This window comes from Protopterus annectens, chromosome 7.part0 (assembly GCF_019279795.1).
Source record: "Protopterus annectens isolate FY-2018-M chromosome 7.part0, PAN1.0, whole genome shotgun sequence".
NCBI lineage: Eukaryota > Metazoa > Chordata > Ceratodontiformes > Protopteridae > Protopterus > Protopterus annectens.
The window spans coordinates 152,575,573-152,600,183 of record NC_056739.1 but is presented as its reverse complement, the minus strand read 5'-3'; the positions used below and the strand labels follow the sequence as shown (position 1 = coordinate 152,600,183).

Sequence of the window (24,611 nt, the reverse complement as noted above, 5' to 3'; positions counted from 1 at the left end):
CTGGAGACATAGGAATCAAGCTCCTTCCTCTGTCCAGATTGGAGGAGCGTAACCACCAGAGGAGGTCCTGTTTGCATCGCTCCGTGAGAAGTATCAAGTGGGAAAGAGGAAGTTTCTGAAAGGACCACTGAACCGACAGGAGCCACTGTAAGATCCACATGTGTAACCTGGCCAGAGGTACCAGCATGATGGTGGAGGCCATGGATCCCAAGAGCTGAAGAACTAACCTGGCCTGAACTTTTCTGAGGGGCAACAGTGCGTGGCTCTGAGACTGCAACACTCTTATCCTCTCTTGTGGCAGAAAGGCGCACATTTGAACAGAGTCTAGCTCTGCGCCTATAAACACATCAAGCTGTAAGGGCTGCAAGGCAGACTTTTCCCAGTTCAAAGTAATTCCTAGACGTTGGCAAAGTGATATGGTCATCTCCCTGGCTTGAACGAGCAGATGCCTGGTTGGGGCAGCGAGAAGCCAGTCGTCCAGATATGGAAACACCTGGAATCCTAGATGTCTCAGGTGAGCTGTCACCACTGCCAAACACTTGGTAAACACCCTAGGGGCTGTGGTGAGACCAAAGGGCAGGGCACAAAACTGGAAGTGACTGGCTCCTAGCCAGAAGCGTAAATGACTCCTGGATGCCTTCTCCATTTTGATGTGGTAGTAGGCATCCTTGAGATCGATGGAGCATATCCATACTCCTTTCTCCAGCAGTGGAAAAATGGACTGAAGCGTGACCATTCGGAACTTGGACTTCAGAACGTAGTGATTCAGTCGACTGAGATCCAGAATGGGTCTCAGGTCCCCTGTTCTTTTCGGCTCCAAAAAGAGTCCTGAGCAAGTTCCTGATCCAATATGGTCTGAGGGGACTGGTTGGATGACTCCTTTTTCTAGCATCTTTGCAACTTCTAGTGCTGTTTGATTCCGTTGACTGGGTGGGACGTCTGGGATCCTTCTGACTTGGGGGGGGTGTCGACGCAAAGGGAATAGTGTAACCTCCGGTAACTGTTCGAAGCACCCAACGATCCTGGGTGATGCTTTCCCATGCTTCCCGATGCAACGAAATTTGGCACCCGACTGGCTCCGGAATAGCACAGTCGGCCAACACCTCAGGAACGCTGGAAGGAAGAACCGCAAAAGGAATCGCGGTCTCCCGAGGTGCGGGGGCCTCCTCTGCCTCTAGGACGGCGTCTTCCAGAATAATTCCCCCCCCTCTGCCCCTGGAGGGGGACTCGCCTTGAGCTGCGGGAAAGGACCTCTGAGACTTTTTGAACCACATTTTCCCTCCTCTCTGAGCCTTGGGATAAGGCATAGAAGGGAGAGAAAAACAGGCCCCTACGGCAGATAGGGTCTTTCCCTCCTGTTCGCATCTGGTGAGGGTGTCTTTCACTTTGGGCCCGAAGAGAGAGGACCCATCAAAGGGGGCATCAGTGAAGGAAGACTTAAAGGCCTCCGTGAAATGACACAGGTGCATCCAGGCTTGCCTTCTGAGAGCTACGCCTGAGCTAGCTGCCCTACTCGCCCCTTCGGCTTCATAAGATATGAGCCTCATAAACGAGTTGACAATGGAACCAAGGGTAGACAACTGGGCGTTAACAGTCTGCGCCACCGCCTCAGGCATGTTACCCATCAGAGTATCTCCTAGCTCCTTCAGGAGATCTCTTTGGAGCCGAGTGAAATGACATAGGTAATTCAACGACCGTAAGGTAAAGGTCGCCGAAGACAGGGTACGCTTCCCATACCGGTCCATACTCCTGGACTCCTTGTTAGGAGGGTGGACTGAAGAAGAAGCCTCTGCAACTTCCTGCTGAGTGGCTGCCGCCACCACCAAGGCATCTACCGAAACCCCTTTGGTAAGGAACTCTTTCCCCCGGGGAGCAGACAGGAACTTGTTTGGACGTCTGGGCACCGGTTCCATGGAATCAGGGTTCTCCCACACCCTTCGACAAATCAAGTCCAGGAGTTCGTCAAAGGGTGGAGACACCCAGGAGGCAGAGGGTTGAGCTCCGAAGGCCTTGAGGAATACCGACTCCTCCTCAGAGGGGGTCTTGGAAGGCCAGTCGCCTCTCTGTCTCAAAATCTCCAGGATGTCGGAGAAAGAAACATCATCGGAGGACGACTTGGGGGACCCCTCTGATTCCTCGAGGTTGGTATCGGAAGTGAGGGACTCGTCCTGGGAGTCGATGTGCTTCCTCTTGCACAACTTCTTACTGGGAGGCTCCTCAGGCACCGACTCTGAGGGGCCCTCAGAAAGTAGGGGACCGCTCAAGGGGGTATCCCCAGAACTTCGGGCTCCGCCATCCACGGAGACGGGGGTGTCAGAGGGTCTAGCCGGGGTGTAAGGGGACGGAGGAAACGATCCAGGTGATGTACCTGACGACCTGGCCAGTGCGCTCCTCATGGCCTCGAAGGCCGGTCCCCCCGAGTCCGAGGGCCGACCAGTCTACGAGACCACGACCGGAGTCAAGATTCCCCGAGCCAAAGCACTGAGAGGGAGGCTCGGAACCGACAGGAGTCCCGAAGTATCCCCCTTGGGTCCGACTGAGGAAACTCGAGTGCTGAAACTAGAGGACAGAGCCGACCTGGTTGGAGCCAAAGTCGGCTCAGATAGACTCACATGGGGTATGGGAGCCGACACCAGAACATCACTCGGTGCGGAGCACACCGGCTCTGACAACACATGGGTGTTCGGAGGAGGAATCATCGGTACAAGAATGGGAACTGGCTCCGGAGCTGACTGGGTCGGGGCTGAAAACAGTTTTGCTAACACCGGCGACTGCAGGAGCCTCTGGACCACCCTATCCACATCCAAATCAGACCGCCTAGAGGATATGGAATAAATAGAAGGAGATCGGGATCTCCTAACTGGAGACTCATGCCTGACACTGGGTGACCGGCTCCGAATAGGTTCCAATAGTATCGGAGCCGAGGTCGACTCCAGTACAACAGATACCTCCTGCGGCCCCGAGGACAATGGAGCCGAGGAGGTAGTATCCATTTCCGAATCCTTCTCCTTCAGCCCCGAGGACAGTGGAGCCGAGGAGGAAGTATCCAGTTTACAAACCTTCTCCGATGGCTCCGAAGAAGCAGACGGGGCTGGAGATCTTTTCCTGGCCTTAGGAGGCTTAGACTTGGTACTAGAAGATGAAGACAACTCCAAGGCCTCCTCAAAGGAGGGCTTAATCAGACCCTTCAAAATCAGCTTATTTTTACGTTCCTGCAGTACCCTAGGGCTAAAAACATGACAGAAACTGTAGGACTCTTGCAAGTGAATAGCACCAAGACAATAAACACAGATAGAGTGCCCATCTGTAATGGACATTTTATAGCCACATTTTGTACACTTCTTAAACCCAGAGGGTATATGTTCCTTCAGTTCTTTCGAAATGGTAAGCAACCGCGCCACTCACAACCGACAGAGACAAACACAAGAGGAAGGCGGGAAGACCAAAAACCACTTAAACGGACAAGGAAACTCTAATTTAAACGCTTCCTAAGAGGGAGTTTAACCACCAACACGAACACAGCACAAAACAACAAGGGAACACACTGGAGAGGACTAGGTCCTCTAACTTAAACGGGCCTAGCCCGTGAAAACAGTAGGGATATCACAAAACACAATACTCTCAAAAACTCACACAACAAGTAGTCAGATACAAAGCTAGCTATAAAAATAGCTTTTATTAAAAAGTAGACTGCTAAAATACTTAGAAGTATTTTAAAAAGGGTACTTAACCACAGCCAAGCGAGACCACGTCCTAACTCTACAAGCGGCAAACGAGATCTGGGGCTAGGGCGAGGTGCATCCTGGGATATCGGGTTAGCCCAGCCAATTAGAGACTTCATGCTAGAGAAATTTGGCAGAGTTGGAGCCGAGAACCGTGAGTAAGGAATGTAGGCGAGATAGGACCACATAACATCCCTGGTTACGCATACCCCCTCTGCCCCGAATGGAGCGTCTTCCCTGTGAGTTTCCCCATCTGCCTCTATGGGAGAACTCGGCTTGTGTGTCATGGAAAGGACCCTGAGATTTCTTGAACCATATCTACCCACTCTTTTGGTTTCAGGAGAAAGCATGTTGAGGGGAAGAATAACAGACACCTACGGCAGAAAGGGTTTTACCGCCCTGTTCACATCTGGCCAGTGTGCTTTTAACTTTGGGCCCAAACAACAAGGAGGCCTCAATGGGTGCATTAAGAAAGGAAGCCTTAAAGGGTTCTGCGAAATTGCACAAGCGCATCCAGGTGCGTCATCTCAAGACCGCAGCTGAACCCATTGCTCTAGCTGCTCCTTCTGACGCATGAGATATCAGTCGCATAGAGGAGTTAGATATCGATTCAATAGTGGCCAGCTGAGAGGCCACTTTGTCCCGGACCTCATCAGACACGGCATCAGCCAAGGTTTCAGAGAGCTCAGTAATCAGATCCCTTTGAAGCCTGGTAAAGTGTGCCATATAATTCAGGGAACTGATAGTAAAGGTCACTGAAGCAAAGGTGCACTTCCCTATCCTGTCCAGGGCCCGGGACTCTCCGTTAGGCAGATGGACAGTCTGGCTTTCTTCTCCTGCCAGATTCTTTTTTGTTGTGGCCGCCACCACCAAAGCATCCACAGGAAGACCTATGGACCAATGAGGATCCGATGCAGGAGGGGACAAAATCTTATCTGGCCTCCGGGGAATAGCTTCGACGGTATCAGGAGCCTTCCAAGCACGCTGCACAATGAGCCGGACAAGTTCATTAGCAGGTGGAGTAACTGAGGAGGTAGGGGGCCGAGCACAAAAGGCCTACAGGAACACAGATTCCTCAGAGGGCGGATTAAAAGACTGCCTGTCACCTCTCTGTTTCAGGATTTTGAGGATATCACCAAAGGATACCTCAGAGGGTGACCGGGGGGATCCTTCCCCCTCATCGAAATCTGTGTCTTCAGTGAGGGACTCCTCTGTGGAGTCCATGTGCTTCCTCTTACACAAACTTTTCCGGTGGACCTCCTCAGTGGGAGAAGCTGGAGAAGACAGCGAAAAAGGGGATTCCTGTGGGAGTATGTCCTGAGGCCCTTGCACCTGGTGTCCGCTAGGTGCGACTTGTGAAACAAGTGTACCAGAAGAAGGCGGAGGTATAGACAGTCCAGTATCGCCAGCAGCAGCGAAAGCCTTCTCCATCAGTTGGAAGGCTGGTCCACCTGAAGAGGAGTGCATGTCTAGGACAAGGGTCACCCCTCCCCTAAGTAGCTCAGCCGGCCGACCCGGAGTCACTGGATGGCTGTGGAGCAGCAAACTATGCGTGTCACAACAAACATCCTGGGTCATAGCAAAACTTTCCTGCCATGAAGGCAACTGTGGTTCTTTAGTGAGATCCATAAAGGGGACCGCAGAAGGGGAAGACTGTGCTATATCCATGGACTTCAAAGGCAATGAAGGAGGAGAATAAGAAGGGGTCTTTGGAGACGGGTGGTCACCTCCCAAGGAAGGATAGTTCCTGAAGGGTGGGATACCTCTGGCCAAGAGCACCTGATCCACAAGACGCAACATATCATGTTCGGAAAGGCTTCTAGTGGACCTCAAGGAGACTGAGGGAGAAACAGGCTTGTCCACAGAAGAGGCAAACTCGGTGCCCATCTCACCTGTCCGTACCGAGGACAACAGTGCCGAGAGAGACTGGACTACGCATGTCTGCACCGAAGAAGTCATCAGTGCCGAGGTCATGGTCTGCACTGACACAGGGATCGGTGCCGAAGTGGTTGTCGGTACCGAAGCTGGAACCGATAAAACTGGAGTCAACCATAAAGGCGTCGGTTCTGAGGAAGATCTCGGAGCCGATGACGTCAAGGTCTGCGGCAACTGAATGGTCGGTGCCAATACAGTGGTAATAGTCTGAACCGAGGAGCCCCTCGGTGCCGATATAGTGAAGGCTGTAGGAGATGACGGAGCCGAGATCACTAATGGAGCCGAGGGTCTCGGTGCCGAAGGTCTAGGCACCGAAAGCACTGGGGCTGACTGAGTGAGCTCCGGAGCCAAAACTTTAGCCTTTTTAGGTTTTGGTTGGTGGGAGTCCCCAGCTGGGGACGAAGGCAAAGATTTAGCCTTAGTAGGAACATCCAAGATTTTCTTATGGGCTCTAGGAGAAATAGCCTCTGAAAAGGGAGGTTTAAGAAGTCCCTTCAGTAACAGCTTGTTTTTCCTTTCCAACAAGGTTCTATTCAAAAAGTTCTCACACATAGTACAGGGTGGGTCAACAGACAAATGAGACACCCCCAAACAATAAACACACAAAGAGTGTGCATCAGAAGTAGGTAGTTTGTGTCCACAATCAGAACACCGCTTAAACCCCGGACTACTGTTCTTATCTGTCATGACAGCAAATTAATTAATAGAAAAGGTACCAGCAATGGTACAAGAGAATACCGGAAGGTATGAGAAAAAGGAGAAGGATTACTAATGATGGTAAAGAGAGAATACCTCGCGGTAAAAGTGGTAAAGAAAAGAGCAGTAAAACCTGAAGAAATTATGTACGCTAGATGCACTAGGGTAAGAGATAATGAAATATAAACTTTTCTGACAGAAAAGTAATCTGAAAGATTATTAAACAACAAATAACTGTACTTAGCTCAAGAGAAGTAGGCTTGACACAACTAAATGGCAATGCGGCAAATGAAATCTGAGGTTACAGGGAGAGGGGGATTGTGGGTAAGAGTTTAGCTCGAGAGTTTGAAGCTGACACAAGCTTGGAAAATGGCCGTTTCGGTTCCGAGGTCGGAACCGATACCCATGCGTAAGGAATGAACAAGGATTAACAATATCAGATCTGTTTTTGTGCCTCTGAAATTTCTTTCACTCCCATTTGAAGAAATCTTTCGTTTTAATGATGATGCCAGTAAAATACATTTCTTCATTTGAGGAATCCAAGGACAAATTCTCCTCTGATTCAAATTGACAGGGGACAGGAGAGTAGAGCTGAGTAGTAGCACAGTCAAGGCCTTCCTCTTCAGTGTCACAGAGTACCTCCTCTTCAGAGGAAGATGGAGATCTCATCCTCTTAGGATGGGAAGACACAGGAGTGGAAGAGTGAAAAGAATGCAGAGCCCTAAACAGACCCTGAGCAAATGTGTACCAGTCCTCCTAGGAGTCCTTCAAACTAGGAGGAGTTGCAGGTGACAGGGACAAATGTTTTGTCCTTTGGGTCTTTTCCTTTGGAATATCTAGTCTGATAGTCTTGGAAGAATCAGACATTTGGACTGCTGTCAATGAATCCTTCCTTAACAGGATTTGATGTATGTCTCTCTCTCTCCTTTCGTAAAAACAAAACCGAGTTCTTCTTTCTTGGTTGTGCATACTAGAAGTTCAGTCTGACTGGATGAGCAGTTTTCATGAGCCTTAATGGCTTTCCATGGAGCCTTGTCAGAGGGCTCAGGTAGGTTGTACTGATGGACTGAGTGCTCTGAAACCACCAAGGCAGAACCATACATCCCAGACCACTGAAAAGAGGCAGATGAATGAGTCTTCAGAAGCCTTTTTAGAATTTTTTCTCTTCTTTTTTGACTGAAGGGATATATCTGTGGCACAAAATTCAGAAGCCATGGTTGCAAGTGCTCAAACCTTTAGAATATGGTTTTCAAGAAAGAGGTTCAAGCGAATAAGCTGACTATGGATAGTTTTGGAAGTAAAAGATAAGTCAATGTCACAGGTGTGTGTGTGTGTGTGTGTGTGTGTGTGTGTGTGTGTGTGTGTGTGTGTGTGTTTGTGCGTGTGTAATATGCAATAATTAACATGTATATAAATATGTTTCTATTTTTCTTGCTCCTTCATAGATGACTTACGTTTCAATATGTTTTGGTGAAACATTCTGTGAATTCGTTGAAGATGACTTATGTTTCAATATGTTTTGGTCAACATTCTGTGAATTCATTGAAGAATGTTCAGCCAATGACAGTGCAGCCATACATATATATACCGTTACCGTTACCGCCCCACAGCAAGAGGTTCTCCGGTTCGATCCTCGGCTGGGGTGCCTTCTGCATGTCCTCCATGTAGTCGCGTGGGTTTCCTCCGGGTGCTCCGGTTTCCTCCCACATCCCAAAGACATGCGGAAGGTGGATTGGACACTCTTAATCGGCCCTAGGCGTGAGTGTGTGTGCCTTCTGTGGAAAGTTAGGTGCCGGGCTGGCAACTTGACACAGTAAAACTCCACTGCCAGTCATGACATGATCATGATCATGATCAGGATCATGGACAGTTGATCCACTGTGGCGACCCCTAACTGGGAAAAGCCGAAAGAAGAAGGAGAAGAAGACTCTAACACATGGGCATACAGCTTGTTTAATCAAATATTTGAAATTTAACATCCAAAAATCTTGTTCACATCTAAATTCAGTAATCTACTATACAACCTGAAGTAGTAATGGTAAATAAATAATAACAAAAACTGAGCAATATGTGTTGTAAATGTTTTCTATGCATGTTTTTCATTAAAACAACTGAATCATTACCATATGCCACAGTATACTGACACAACTGCAAGTAAAATTCTGTTTAAAAATGATGATACAATGGATAGCTTTTTTGCCAATATATCAAGATTATTTGATCCCTGGATCTAATAAAGGTCACTTCACTTTATTAGGAAGGAAGGAAGGAAGGAAAACACTGTGACATTTTAAAGGATGCTTCAGTAGCATATGTATCTTCACGGCAACCTAGAATTTCCAAAATGTATGCTTTTCACATCTGATTACATTCATTTCTTTTAAAAGAACTTACCCAGTAAAGGACTTCTGTCCAGTCTTCCATTGTAATGCACTGGAATACTGTCAACATTGCAAAGCCAAAGTTATCAAAGTGGGTAATTCCATCGTTTGGTCCTGGCCATCCTGATCTGCATTCTGTGCCATTCATGGGGCACTGATGCCCATGTCCAGTGCTGGCACATGGCGCTATCTTCTCATTTTCAGTCTGAGCAATAATATCTGTCCAAAATAATATTAAAGAACAAATACTAAATGAAACACAGAGAAATAAAGGCATGCATAAATCATTAATTTAAGAGTGCCACAAATATCAACAATTATAACTACTGCAGAAATATAATATAAATATTAAGGAAATTCAACAGCAGTTCTGTATGGGATTTTTAGCAATAAAAGACCACCATTTTGAAACATCTCTACAGTTTTGAAAAACAATAACTATTCCTAGTGCTGGCAAAACCTCAGAGAATCCTACTAAACTACCCACCCTACTGTACTGTTTGACTCACACTGAATGATTTAAGTGTTTTTTTTTAACAGTCAAACTACAACCACTTGACTGTGTCCCCAAAAGATTAGACAACTTGCTTGCATATGATCAACAAGGTGTCTCAAATGTCCATGGCAAACACAGTTCAAGTAATGGTTTAAAAGAGTGTTTATGGTGGTTTTGCTTGATTAAAGCCTATAAACTATACAGCTCAAATTCTGGTGTAAATCCATCCCTTCTTGTCATATGCCTTCCTTAACCTCAGGGTTTTCGTTATAGATTTATCCTCTTTTTTTGTTTGCCAATCAATGGTTCCTATATGAATCATGAAATGCTAAGGCTTTCATCTTTCTCCTACATTTCTTAGTATCACCTTCTCCAGCATATCTACAGATGAATCAGGTATAATTTTTACCATCATTAACTCGGCTTTCATCCTGTTTCCACCACACTGTAAACTGTTTGTGGAAGAATCCCTTGATGAATTCACTCCATTCTCCTCTTTTCTTTTGCCTTCCATTTTCCTTATCTGCTTTGACTGCTATCCTCTTTTCAGACAGGGAGCTAATTAGCAGCCATCTGCTTCTTTACAATACACTGCAGACATTTCAGTACAGCCGACAGGAAAAGTATAGTTGTGTACGCAAACCTACCATAACTGTAGATGCTTTAGTATGTTTGCAGTAGTCTAAGCTTTATTGGTTATACCCTGCCAAGGATATGACAACTGACCAACTTACATAACTTCACAGGACCTTCCTTGTGCCCTAGCTGCTATGGGGCTTGAGAAGAACCACATAAAAGCAATGGTTAGGGTGTTAAAATCATTAGAGCGTCCTTGCCTCAAGAAGTGAGGCTAGAGCCCTGAAAGGCAAATGCTAGAAAAGGAAAATAAAACATATATACATATGTAAATATATACAAAAGAGTATATAGCGCCACACCCTGGAAATGGAGGGAGGGGTCAGTTGCTGCAACTGTGATCCATTAGCATCTAACATTATATGTTTACTTACACAACTGTACTGTGTTCAACATATATCATTGTTACAATAGCCTATGTTGTATAGGTAGTGTGCCAAATCTCAGAATAACATAGAGAGGTGGAAAGAATTTAAGAATCTAGGATCCCCTGGAGAATTCTGGACTTGGAAAAGGAATCCCATTTGTAATGCTTTGTAAAAGTACCTACAGAGAACCCAGTTGCTGCTTCTACAGTACTTCTAGTGTTTGCCCCTTTCCAGAAAGCCACAGAAGAAGCCACGTCCTGGTACAGTAAGCATCGAACATGCCTGGAAGTAATTTGTTACAGTGAGAACAGAAAAAAGAAACAGCATGAGAACCAGCTAGAAACTGTCCGTTTTGACACTGATTGTCCCTTTTTCTTACCCTCAAAAGAAATATGTAGCTGGTTGGCCTTCCTGAAGGATTTTGTTCTGTCCAAGTAGTATCTGACCTGCCTTTGGACATCCAAAGTATGTAACATATTTTGCATAACTTGCACATACACGATCTCTTCTTAACTTGTTTTTAGGCTCTGTAAGGAATACAGGGAGATTAATAGACTGCCTCAAGGTGAAACCACTTTAGGCATAAAAGAAGAATTTATTCTTAATGAAACCTTGTCTATAATCGTGGGAACAATTCATACAGGGGAGAAATGAGGTTTAAAAGAAGGCAGGACTTAATGATGTATGTAATGTTTGACTGAAAATGATTGGGTAGATTATAAGTGATGTATAATGTTTGCAACTTGGACTGTGTCAGTATGGTTTGTGATATAAAATGCTTGCAACTAAGATTGTGTTTGTGTGGTTCATTTTCATTTATATAAATGTATGATTGCTTATGTTGTAAGTGATGGTTTAATAAAGATGTTTCTTGCGTATACAAAAGGGCAAGAATTGAATAATTTATGTAATGTTGCTTAGGTTATATGATATCTAGCAATATATGTGAAGTATAATGTTTGTTAATGTTAATTTAATACAATTTGGTTACAGTTGTTTAAATGTAAATTTGCCTATGTTACAAGTGATAATTCAATAAAGGTGTTTTAAAAAAAAAAAAAAAAAGAATGAAACTTTGTCCATGTGGAAAATGAGATACTACTGACTCACCATAAGAGCTTGTAACTCCGATACTCTTCTTGTAGAAGCATACCTCCCAACTGTACCGAATTACTCATTTTTTTACCGAGTTTTGGGGTTCAAATAATGGGGTGTCACGATTCCCGAGTGACACCCCTTCATTTACAAATTTTTCCACTTTTGTTTTTATTTTTTGGTTCTGGAGTTGACGTCATCACATGCGTGATTACTTCAGCTCCGTCAGGGCTACCAGCCTGTCAGAATTGAGCTCAAGAGGCTCACGTCGTGCATGCATTTCTGGCTGGGCACTCAAGTTCAAATGCTCTACGAGCAGGAACGGCCTTCAAATGCAATTTTAACGGAAAGAAAGGATGTTATATTCATGAAGGGCTAGCTGTTCAGATTCAATCGCAGACGGGAATGAAGTTCTTCAAATGCAATCGCTGTCGGGAATGAAGTAGGAAACCTCTGTTTTTCTATTTTACTTTGAACAGATGAAAGGAGTGTGTGTGTATGGAAAGGATGTTATATTCATGAAGGGCTGGCTGTTCAATTGCAATCGTGGATGAGAATGAAGTTGGTCAAATGCAATCGTGGACGGGAATGAAGTAGGAACCTCTGTTTTTCTATTTTACTTTGAACAGATGAAAGGAGTGTGCGTGGAAAGGATGATATATTCATGAAGGGCTGGCTGTTCAAATGCAATCGTGGATGGGAATGAAGTTGTTCAAATGCAATCGTGGACAGGAATGAAGTAGGAACCTCTATTTTTCTATTTTACTTTGAACAAATGAAAGGAGTGTGCATGGAAAGGATGATATATTCATGAAGGGCTGGCTGTTCAAATGCAATCGTGGACAGCAATGAAGTAGGAAACCTCTATTTTACTTTGAACAGATGAAAGGTGTGTGTGTGTGTGTGTGTGTGTGTGTGTGTGTGTGTGTGTGTGTGTGTGTGTGTGTGTGTGTGTGTGTGTGTGTGTGTGTGTGTGTGTGTGTGTGCATGTACCTATGAACTTTTCAAACTGTAATAAGCGCTGGTAATTGAAAGAATTCATTGGGTGCTGAGTCATGCTCCTAACAACCTCCCCAGGTACCTCATACTCAAATTTCTCAATTTTGCAGACAGAAAGTACTTTCCTTGGAATTCCAGACAATAAGGGATGAGTGGTGAGATTCACTCTCTGCTACAGTCAGATTTTTTACCATTAACAAAAAATATTCTCTCCTAGCTTCAAGAAGATAAAATAGTTGCAGTATTCTGTCCAACTAACATTTCAAGGCTCTCTGTGTGTTCTCAGTTTGGTCAGACCCATAAATTTGATCTCCTTACTGAAGCTGAAACTTTTTGGATGGTTTGCTTCCATGAGTGCCATGATAGGCAGCAAATCAAATCAGCAGCACTATAAGAAAAATAGAAGCTAAAGAGAAATTGTCTCAGTCATGGAAAATGACTCTAAAGAAAAAAAAACAGTAGTGGCAACCATGGGAATTCACTAGGCAAGGAAGACATGCAGCTGACTATAACCAGACAGCAACTTTTCTTCTTACTTACAAATAGTTTCTGTCTGCAACAAATTTGGAAGATGTAACAGAGATCAATGCAAATATGGACATTTTCACCCCTGATCTCCCTTTCTCCTGAGAGAATTAGAACTCCTACAGAAGGAGCAAAGCAGAGCAAATCCCCTGAAGACAGGCTGCAGAAGAAATGAAATCTACTACCCACATCAACTGCTTAATCAGTACTGGGTATGGATGACACTTTCTTCCCCTTGATCCTCAGAAAAGATGGTGAAAGGGAGTGGAAAGATTTAGTATGTGTAATCGTTCCATGCCGAGGCATCATCATAGTTCTTGGTGGGATCAAATATTACACAGTATTCCATTTTAAATGTTCTTAGTGTCACCAAATCTCCTTATGACATGCAACTTTTCCAAGTCTTCTGATGTGTCTATTTTTTGAGCTGCATTTGTAAATTTAATGGTAGAATACTAAAAGATGGCCAAAGCTCTGTATTGCAAATTTGCTTGGATAATACTGCAAATCTACATTATGTGTCACCAAAGGCATGATTAAAACTTGTATCAATATGGTATAAGAAGTTACTACATTTATGCAGCATAGTCATAAAGGATAAATTATTTAGGTAATACAATTTGGTTCCTTGATGCTAAGGGATAGAACTGAATGACTGATGATAAATAAGCCATATTGGAGGTTGAAAGGGGATTTTTAAGGACTCTCCCTTCTTTTGTACTTGTGTTCTAACTAGGGTTTCCCAAAAATGATTGGAATGACAAGTGTCTTCCGGATAAATGATGAACTGAGCTGAATCATACTGTCTGGGCATGGGCAGGCTAAAAATTGCTTTTATGCCTCTCTCCTAAAGTGGTAACACAGATTAGACACAGTTTCTGGCTGTGAAATATAATGCAAGACTATGCTATTATAAATATCATATACTTTTATTTATACTTTGTTGACTGAGTTAGTCCCACTAGACCAGTGGCATCTTTGCAGGGGAGACCTAAAGTAGTATTCTTATTGACCTGAGGAAATTTGGCCATGGCACTGGGGAATTTCCCTTCATCTTCTTGATGACAAGGTATTACCAGAGGGCTGCAGCCGAGGTCAAATGGTTCATGATAGAGGAGGAAATGAGGCAGCAGGCTGAGAGTGGGGTGATGTAAAATACTGCATTATCAAAATCAGGTGCTACAGGTGAGGGTGTCATTACAGAGCTGAAGGAAGTGCAAAATACTGCATTATCAAAAGCAGATGCTATAAGTGAGGGTGTCATTACAGAGCTGAAGGAAGTGCAAAATACTGCATTATCAAAAGCAGATGCTATAGGTGACGGTGTCGTTACAGAGCTGAAGGAAGTGCAAAATACTGCATTATCAAAAGCAGATGCTATAAGTGACGGTGTCGTTACAGAGCTGAAGGAAGTGCAAAATACTGCATTATCAAAAGCAGATGCGATAGGTGAGGGTGTCGTTACAGAGCTGAAGGAAGTCTGGAAACTCCTCTGTTGATGGAGATGATGGATTAAGGTGAAACGAATGCTGATGAGAAAGTAAGCTGGAGAACTATTGTAGATCACATGCTGAAAAAGATCATAAAGGAGGTGCTGCCTCATTAATTGATTATTGGAAGGTGGCGACCGCAGTTTGAGGGTTTGCTTGCCTAGCGGATTAGCTCATTTTAAAAGCATGCCCCTGCAACAGAGTGTTATTGTGAGCCATAAAAAAATTCATACGCAGAAATTGTAAACAAAGGTAAGCAAGTTGCTGTGTTTAAAACTGCAAGAAGAGAAGAACTGATGCAAGGACCAGAAAACCAGAAAAAAAGTGGTAGGAATATAAGCAAAGAACACTGACACTATTAACTGAAATAACTTTATATTGTATAATTTTTCCTTTTGAGTTTAAAGTACAGGAATAAGAGTATTAATACACTTGGGAACAGAAGACTTTCTACAAAGTTACTTTTCAAACTTTTACTTACTTGGAAATTGTATGAATGAATTGCAGAAAAATAATTCATTTGCACCATGGAATATTTTTCAGGACTTGGGAATGCAGTTAAGGAAGAAAATAAATTTGCAATTCAGAATATCAGTCAGAGATTTTGAGTTGAAAAACTTTTTTCTGTCTGTTAGTAAGAAGGTGCATGAGTTTAATAAATGTTTGGACAGGGGTGTGGATAACACCGGATGTGCATGAGGGGAAAAGCAATACATTTCTACAGTTAGAACTGCAAATGGTAAGATATTGACTCGTGTGTGTGTGTGTGTGTGTGTGTGTGTGTGTGTGTGTGTGTGTGTGTGTGTGTGTGTGTGAAAATGCCCCCATTTTTAATATACCTGGTGGCTAGAGGTACTCGCAATTAAACCCTATATCTTGGGTACAAGGTAAAATGAGCTTAAAGCCCTTAGCCACCACCACTTGTTAATTTATGCCTCATATTTTGGTCTGTTCCTCAAAAAATCTGTGATTTTCAGAATTTTTGTGGTAAATCACTAAAGGATTGAATTTATTAAACAATGACAGGCATTTGAATTTCACACTGCATATTCTTCAGAAAATAAATGGTAGCACAAAACATTTTATTTTAGCAATTTTCTAAGTTTATAAGATCAGTATTTGAAATGTGTCCCTATTTTAGGGCTATATACCCTCATTATTGGCTTTGTCCGTTTTTTTTGTGCTGAGGTTGAGAGCGCTATGGTGAGAAGTCAGAACTCAATTCACTAAATGATAGCCATTTAAGTTTCAGTCTTCCTATCTTTCAGGAAAGTGATAATCTGGCATAGTGGTATGTTGCTCTGACTGTAATGCACACGGTCCTGGGTTCAAGACTTGCCAGTGAAATGTATGGTGATAACACAACATTTTATTCTAGCAACTTTCCAAAATTATATAAGCAATATTTAAAATGTGTCCCTGGTTTTTGGCCTTTTGAACCCCCCCCCCCCACTAAAAAAATGAAATTGAAAAAAAATATATATATATATATATATATATATATATATTGCGTGGGTGTGAAAGTAGACTTTTATGATGGAAAAGTTCTGAATTGGGCAGTTTTGTCATTATTGGTTCATACATTTTGTTTCATTGCCTACTGGAAAAATGTTCAAGCAATAAATGTAAAATGCACTCTAACAAATGTGCTGTATTATACAAGGAATATAATTTAATAAAGTCAGGAAGGTGCATCAAAGAACACATGTATGTTTCTTGTTTTGTGTGCAAAGGGCCGATGATTTCAAAACAGCCCAAAGGTAATCTTTATCCACCACTGGCCAGATGCATTTTCTTTGGATGTGGTGTAGGTTTCAATGCTGTTTCAATGAATGTTAGTTTCAAGGACAGAGAAGTTTTAATACCAAGTCTATTTTCATTGTGAGACAGTATTGCTTTGTTTAGCAGATGTCTATTAGTGTTTGTGCATTGGGCTGTAAAATGTAAAAATAAAATCCAAGTAATCATTGTAGAAGTAAAGCAGTATGCACACATTAGTGTCTATGGTAAATGGTGTGAAATAGCCAGGTAATGGGACATTGGAATGGCTGCAGGGGGACTCTGGTGCCATATTTTGGTTGTCTGTTCTTCAGTTTGCATTTGAAAGTTGGTATCCCACAATTCCATTGGAGTGGGCGGGGTTACATAATTATGTATGCATTTTTATGTTAATCAGCATAAACATTTGTACCTATTTTTCATGGGCCTTGTCCAGATTTATGATGTTTCCAGGTTGAGAGATATGAGCAGAAGTCAGTAATGAATAATATAGTTTTCCAACGAAAAAAGTCCCAAACAGAAGGCAAACGTAGTACAAATTAAAACTCTGTAGAATAACCAAGCTAAAACAATAAAATTTATTAATAAAAGGTGAGCGCTTTTGCAGTGGTAAACACCACTTCTTCAGACAACCAGAAGTAAAATAATACATACATAAATACAAATTATTCACAGTCATCAACCAATAGAACAAAATTCCTTCTCTACACCACATTTAATTAATTAATTAGATCACCTGATTTTAAAAGGATAAAACCATTTATACACTAGGTGCCATTACTTAAGTTTCTTGGCTTTTAATACAGGTTTAAGGGGGACACTGTTGTTCAGCCCATACCCTCTATGGGCTCCCAGCCATAGAATCCATTGTGACTCAATGTTTTCTGTTTTATTAACAATGTCCCCTAACCTCAAACTTTGTTCCATCACATCCAAAACTTGAAAAAGGAAAGCGTGATTGTTGCCTTCCTGGATAGTGTGTTTAGCTAATGAGCTAAAATTAAAACCCTTTTTAGGTGATCTCTCAGCCTTTCCCTCAACCTACAGTTGGTATTACCAACATAAATTCGGAAGCAAATAACACAATGTGCTACATAAACCAAGTTCCTGGTGTTACAATCAGCCGTGGCTCTCAACTGCCACAACTGACCAGTCCCTGGGTGCTTGATAAACCTTGATTCATCTATATGGTCACAATAAACACAAGCACCACATTTATGGGTACCTGCCCATCTTGTATCAACATTATGCCTTTTAGAGTAGCACAAGTGCTGCTTCAGATTCATATTATTTTTAAAAACAAACTTGGGTTGGGGTACAACCAAGGCTGAGATCCTTTCGTCCACCTGTAAGATAGACCAATTCTTAACCAAAATGTCCTGTACTATTTCAGTGTCCTGGGTATAGGATAATACCAGGGGAATCACTGGAGACTCAGACTCAGTGCACCGTTTGCATGGGTGCTTGCATGGGTGCATCACCTTATCAGAAAAAAAGAAGTTATGTACTTACCATAACGTTCCATGTGAGTTGTTCATCTCACCTTCATTCTTACTGATGGGTTCGGAGCCAATCCCTCAACTCCGATACGGCCAAGTGCAAAGCTCGAGGTCTTCAAATAGCTTGAGGCCAAGTCCCTATCCTATGATGCACCTGGAATTACCTCAAATCTTGTTTGCTGCATATAACAGTACCATATGTCATTCTTTCATCCCCAAGAGAAGGTATAGAAGGACTGAGTAACCAGTATGGATCCAGCATCTCAGTCATCTATCAGCCCAGGAGGGGGTAGGAGGGAGGGACATAAGAAGGAAGATGAGATGAACAATTCACATGGAACGTTATGGCAAGTACATAAATTCTTTATGTGAAGTTGTTCTATCTCTCCGTTCATTCTTTACTAATGGGTAGCGTCCCAAGCACCATCACTCTTGGGTGGCTCACGGGAGTATATTTCTCAGGACCACGGATCCAAAGGCGGCCCTGTCCCTGGAGGCCTTGTCAACTTTGTAATGAGTGATAAAGGTATGAGGTTTTGACCAAGTGGCTGCTGCACAAATGTTATCAATGGGAAGTCTGGCAGAAAAAGGCAGAGAAAATAAAATCGCCACTAATTCCAAGGACAACCACAAAGCATTCTATAGCTATGTCAAGAATCTCAATGGCAACACCCAGATCTGCTCTGAGTTACAGCACAAAGGCACGAAAATTACAGAACCAACTGATATTGCCAACATCCTGGCAGATAGGTTCAGTGCTAACTTTACCCCCTTAAGGGCCCATATCTATACAGGAAGAATGCAGAGTCCCTGTAATCACAACTACGCAGGTGAAAGCTGCACTCTCTAAAGTCAAAAACACAGCATCCATGGGACCGGACAACATCCCAGGCTGTGTTTTACACGAACTTCAGAATGAACTGGCTCCTCACTTAAGCACCATGTTCAATAATAGCCTCGCATCAGGCTTTGTGCCCACTGAATGGTGCACAGCAACAGTTATCCCACTCCACAAAGGGGAGCCACCACTGATCCCGGGAACTATAGACCTATTAGCCTGACGAGCCTGGTCTGCAAGGCCATGGAACGTATCATCATGGAACTCATAAACAAAGACATTGGTAACCTCCAAACTCTGGACCCCACCCAGTTCGGGTTTGTGAAAGGCAGATCATGCCTCCTGAACCTGATCGACTTCTTTGAGGCAGTCACCAAAGTCGTAGATGAGGGTAAGGTGGTTCACACAGCCTATCTTGACCTCGCCAAGGCTTTCGACACCATCCCCTATTCTGGAATTATAGCTAAACTCAATAAACTAGGCATAAATCCCCACGTCACAAGATGGGTTGCCAACTGGCTCACTGACAGAACCCACACTGTAAAAGTTGCCGACTCCAAATCTGACCTCAAACCAGTGACAAGTGGAGTACCACAGGGTTCCGTCCTGGAACCGCTCCTGTTTGGTATCTACTTCTCTGAAGTACAGGCTAACACAGAAGGCCTCTGGCTAACGAAGTTCGCAGATGACTGCAAACTGGGAGCCATAGTCAAGTCCCCAAATGATGTGAACATCCTACAGAAGGGCCTCTCTGAGACAGATGCCTGGTGTCAGAGCCATGGCCTCAAGCTCAATGCCAAAAAATGCAGTGTCATCCCCTTTGGTAAAAACTCTGTACCCATAAACTACCACATAGGCAGCAATCTACTTAACACAGAATGCGTGATAAGAGACCTTGGGACCCAGGTGGACAGTAGTCTCTGCTTTGATAGTCACATCGCCACAGTAGTCAGGAAGTCCTTCTACGTGGCACACCTCATCATAAAAGGTTCTCATCCAGGAAAAAAGAGGTCATCATTCCCCTCTACTTGACACTCATTAGACCCATTATAGAGTACAATGCCCCTTTTGGCATGTACCTCACAAGACATCTACAGCAGCTGGAAAGGCCACAGAAGTACCTCACAAACAGGATTACTGGACTCAAACAAATGCCCTACACTGACCGTCTCAAAAAACTCCAGCTTTACTCCGTAGCATATAGCCTACTCCGAGGTGATCTCTGCCTAACATATAAAGCTGTGTCAAACCCAGAGCTGTTGGACATGCTACACCTAAAGAAATCCCAATCCCTCCGAGCTACATGCTCTAGGGACCTAAACCTTGTCACCACAATAAACAGGACATGCTGGAGGGATAGATTCCTATCCCAGAGACTTCCCATACTCTGGAACAGGTTACCCATCTATGTCAAGCAAAGTTCTTCATCAGCACTCTTCAAGAAAAATCTTGATGAGTGGATGGGAAATAGGAAATACACCCCGGGGATCACTTCTGTGTCTCTGTTCGACAGTGGCACAGGAAAATAACTTTCTTAGGTGGCGTAAGCCAGGGAACCTTGTTGACTAGGCTTACATAGGCCCTTGGGTCGATAGCTTAGTACCTACCTATGAACCTATAAGATGTAGAAACTGCTCTGGTTAAATGAGCTTTAATCTTATGTTGCAAAGGCATATCGGCCGCTGAATAGGCAAAGATAATACAATCAGATAACCATTTAGACAGAGTTATTTTAGCCACTGGTCTTTCCTTCCTGGCATCTGAAAATGAAACAAAAAGCTGGTCTGATTTTTTGAAATCTTTTGTTTTATCCAAATAAAATCTGAGCTGTCTGTGAACATCAAGTTTGTGCAGCATATACTCTAAATTATCGGAATGGTTGGGGAAGAAGACTGGCAAAATGAACAACTTGGTTGAGATTGGTTTCAGTGCAAACTTTGGGCAAGAATGAGGGATTTGTTCTAAGTGAGACTATGTCAGCATGGAATATCAAATAGGGAGGCTTGATGGACAAAGCCTGAAGCTCTGATACTCTGCGGGCAGAAGTAATAGCTACCAAAAAGATGGTCTTCCAAGACAAAAATTTGAGATCGCAAGATGAATCTGGTTCAAATGGCGGAAGAATTATGCGGGAAAGCATAAAATTTAAATTCCATGGAGAATAGAGAGATTTCACAGGTGGTATAATATGAAAAGTCCCTTTGAGAAAAGCTTTGGATAACTTGCGAGACATGATATTTAATCCTTCAAATCCAAGATGAAAATTAGAAATAGCAGCCAATTGAATCAGAACTGTTGTTGCTGCAGCTCCTTTGTTAAAAATCATAGTCAAGAACTCTAAGATGGAAGCCATAGGGGTTTGATAAGGATCATTATTATTTTCAGACGCCCATATAGAACATTTTTTCCACTTGCTAAGATATAGCTTCCTAGTAGAAGATTTATGAGAAGACAAAATGATCTGCTTTGTCTCATTAGAGAGGTTATGGAGCCTGGCTATGATGGGAACTGGAGCAGCCAAGCTGTCAGCTTCAGGGACTGCAGAGAAGGATGAAGATCCCCTGATTGGTACGTCAGAAGGTCCGGAACTGGGTCCAGAATAAAAAGTATCCTCCAAAAGATGAAGTCGAAGGATGCGGAACCAAATTGATGAGGCCAATGAGGGGCTATTAGAATGATGTTCCTTCCCAGGGTTTTGGTTTCTGTAGAACCTTGGGTATCAATGGAACTGGTGGAAATGCATATAGGAGACCCGGAGGCCAATCGTGTACGAGTGCATCTCTTGGGGCTTCTCCCGGAGGGAGAATCAGGGCAAAGTAGCTGCTGCATTTTGTGTTCATTGAGTGGCAAAAAGGTCGCAGCAAGGCTGGCCCCACCTGCGGAATATCCTGTCCGCTATTTCTTTCTTGAGGGACCACTTGTGGGGCAACAAAATTGCCCTGCTTAGTTTGTCTGCTATCACGATGGATTTCCCCAGGATGTGCACTGCCAACAGAAAGCGTTGGGTGGAAACAGCCCACTGCCAAACTCTGAGAGCCTCATGACAAAGGGGGTAAGACTTAGTTCCTCCTTGTTTGTTCAAATACCAGACCACCGACATGCTGTCTGTCTGAATCGCAATCGTACCCAAAGGAAGAGAGTCCTGAAAGTACTGCAATGCCAAAAGTACTGCTCTCATCTCCAGGACACTGATATGCAGATGTGTCTCTTGATTGGTCCATGTGCATTGGGCAGTCTTTCCCTGAAAATGCCCACCCCCCCCCAAATCAGGGAAGCATCCGTGGTCATTGTAGCCGCTGGAGAGGGTAGCACAAATGGGCGTCCTATCGTGACATGAAGTGAGGTCAACCACCACTGAAGGCCCTTTTTGCAAGAATTTGTGATCATTATAGTGTGATTCATGGGGAGCTCTTGGTAAGACCACTGAGTGAACAACAGCCATTGAAGTATCTGCATGTGCATATGAGCTAGTGGTATGGCTAGAATATCTGCTGCCATCATGCGTAATAATTTCAGAACTTCTGATGCTGGTGCTCTGCCTTTTGATATCAGAATGCAGACATGCCGGCGAAGAAGAAGAACTCTTTCTCTTGGAAGCCTTAGTGTTGTGGTGGTGATGTCTAACTCTGCCCCGATAAAAACGATATGCTGCTTTGGCGACAAGGCAGATTTTTCTGAGTTGATTGTATTGCCCAGATGGTTGCAGAGTGAAAGAGTTGACTCCCTGGCCTGAATGAGTTGATGCCTGGTGGCGGTGGTAAGGAGCCAATCGTCTAGGTACGGAAACACCTGGAATCCTAGACGCCTCAGGTGAGCCGTGACCACTGCCATGCATTTGGTGAACACTCTGGGGACTGCAGTGAGACCAAAGGGCAGGGCTCAAAACTGATAGTGATTGGCTCCCAGCTGGAAGCGCAGGTGATCCCTGGATGGTCTGGCCATTTTTATGTGGTAGTACGTATCCTTGAGATCTATCGAGCACATCCAATTGTCTTTGCCTAAGAAGGGAAGTATAGACTGAAGCATGACCATCTGAAACTTCTCTTTCTTTACGTATTGGTTCAGTCTGCTGAGGTCCAATATAGGTCTCCAGTCCCCTGTCTTCTTTGGAACCAAAAATAACCTTGAGTAAGTTCTGGATCCTGTCTGGTCTGCTGGGACTGGTTGGATAACTCTTTTTCTTAGCAACGTTTGGACCTCTACTGTTGCTCGTTTCCTGTAACTGGGTGGAACGTCCGGGATTTTTCTTATGATTGGAGGGGGTGTGGCGAATGGAATGAAGTATCCTCTGGAAATGATACTTTGTACCCAGCTCCTTGGGCTTTTTGGAACCACATTTTTCCTCTCTTTTGACCTTTAGGGTAGGGTCTGGTAGGGGTGGAAAAACGGACTCCGAAAGCAGACAGAGTCTTTCCATCCTGTTCACACCTGGTTAAGGTTTCCTTCACTTTAGGCCTGAAAAGGGACGAGCCATCAAAGGAAGTGTTCACAAAGGATGACTTAAAGGGCTCCACGAAGTAACACAAGTGCATCCAGGAATGTCTCCTAAGAGCAACTCCTGTACCCGCTGCCCTACTCGTTCCATCAGCTGCATACAAGGTGAGGTGCATGGATGAGTTGACAATAGCATTGTGGGTAGCAAGCTGGGTCGCAACTTTGTCAGAAGCTCCTGCAGCTACTGTACCCTGAAGAGTATCTCCTAACTCCTTAAGGAGATCTCTTTCAACCTAGTAAAATGGGTTAGATAGTTCCGCGAACGGAGTGCAAAGGTTGCGGAACTAAACATGTGCTTCCCATATCTATCCATAATCCTGGAGTCTCTGGTACAAGGATGGATAGACGAGGAAGTCTCAGACAATTCCTTTTTGGTGGCTGCTGCCACCACCATGGCATCAACAGGAACACCTTTTGTTAAAAATGTTTTGTTGAGGGGGGCAGAAATTAATTTATTAGGCCTCCTAGGGACAGGCTCCATAGTATCTGGAGACTCCCATGCCCTTCGTGAGATCACCTACATCAGCTCATCGAAGGGCGAGACACCCAAGAGGTGGAGGGCTGAGACCCGAAAGCCTTCAGGAGAACTGACTCATCCTCAGTAGGGATTTTGGACTGCCAGTCACCCATCTGCCTAAGGATCTCAAGTATCTCAGTGAATGAGATATCCTCAGAGGGGGACCATGGGGACCCTTCTGACTCATCTAAGTCAGTATCTGATGTTAGAGACTCCTGTGGGAAGTCTAGATGTTTCCTCTTACACAATCTCTTCCTGGGAACCTCATCAGTGGGAGCTTCTGGTGAGGTCTCGGAAAAGCAGGGGCCACCCAATGGGGCTTCCTGAGGCTCGGGGACTCTACGCTTGGTTAGGACGTGCGAGGCAGAAGCAGACACAGGCACTTTAGGGGAGGAAGAAGGCAGGCCTGAGGTCAAGGATGTCCTAGGAGATATGGCAGATATAAACCAGGGATTACCTCAGTGTCACTGCTAATAGAGCAACAGCAAAATAAAATAATGGGTATACCCATACTAAAGGGGCATGGTTAAAAACTACCATGGGCTAGCTAGGCTTGTAAATGCCCTCGGGCAGATAGCCTAGTATGAACCTATGAACCTATGAACCTATGACTCTCCTCATGACATCAAAAGTACCTCTGCTCCGATGCGAGGGAGCTGACGGATCCAAAGAAACCATCGACACCCCTGGCACTGGGATAGTGGGCTCCGAGCCCAAGGTAGGAGCCAAGCTCATTCAAGCTGAGATCCCAAGAGACAAAGTTGGAACCGTCAAGTCGGTCCGACTGTCCTCCCTGGACCCGACCAGAGAGTGTCTGCTCCTAGAGTCCTTGATCGTCACCGAGGATGTCAGAGTGCACGGAGCCAAAGACACTGGAGCAGGTGTCGGCTCCGAGGGTTCCACTAACATCAGGTCTGCTTCCTCCGGCTCCAAAGGACAAGCATGGCACGGAGGAGGAATAGTTAGTGTTGGCGCAAGGGTCTTCGGCTCCGAAGCCATTTGGGTCGAAGCCGATAACATTTTTGCTAAGGCCGGTGGCAATAATAGCTTCTGCACCATACAATCCACATCCAGGTCCAACAGGCTGATAGATGATCGAGAGGAGCATACCGAAGGTGGTACCGACTGGAGATGTGGACTC

The 24,611-nt window shown here is 44.2% G+C and overlaps 1 protein-coding gene across 3 annotated transcripts in view; it reads right to left on the bottom strand.

Moving 5' to 3' along the window:
- Window positions 1-24,611, bottom strand: part of CACNA1S (calcium voltage-gated channel subunit alpha1 S) — a 3,469,037-nt gene that overhangs the window by 2,711,409 nt on the left and 733,017 nt on the right. For all 3 annotated transcript variants that reach the window (XM_044076603.1, XM_044076604.1, XM_044076605.1), the window contains one exon: window positions 8,748-8,953. In XM_044076603.1, coding sequence (XP_043932538.1) covers window positions 8,748-8,953 — 206 coding nt within the window. The remainder of the gene's footprint in view (window positions 1-8,747; window positions 8,954-24,611) is intronic.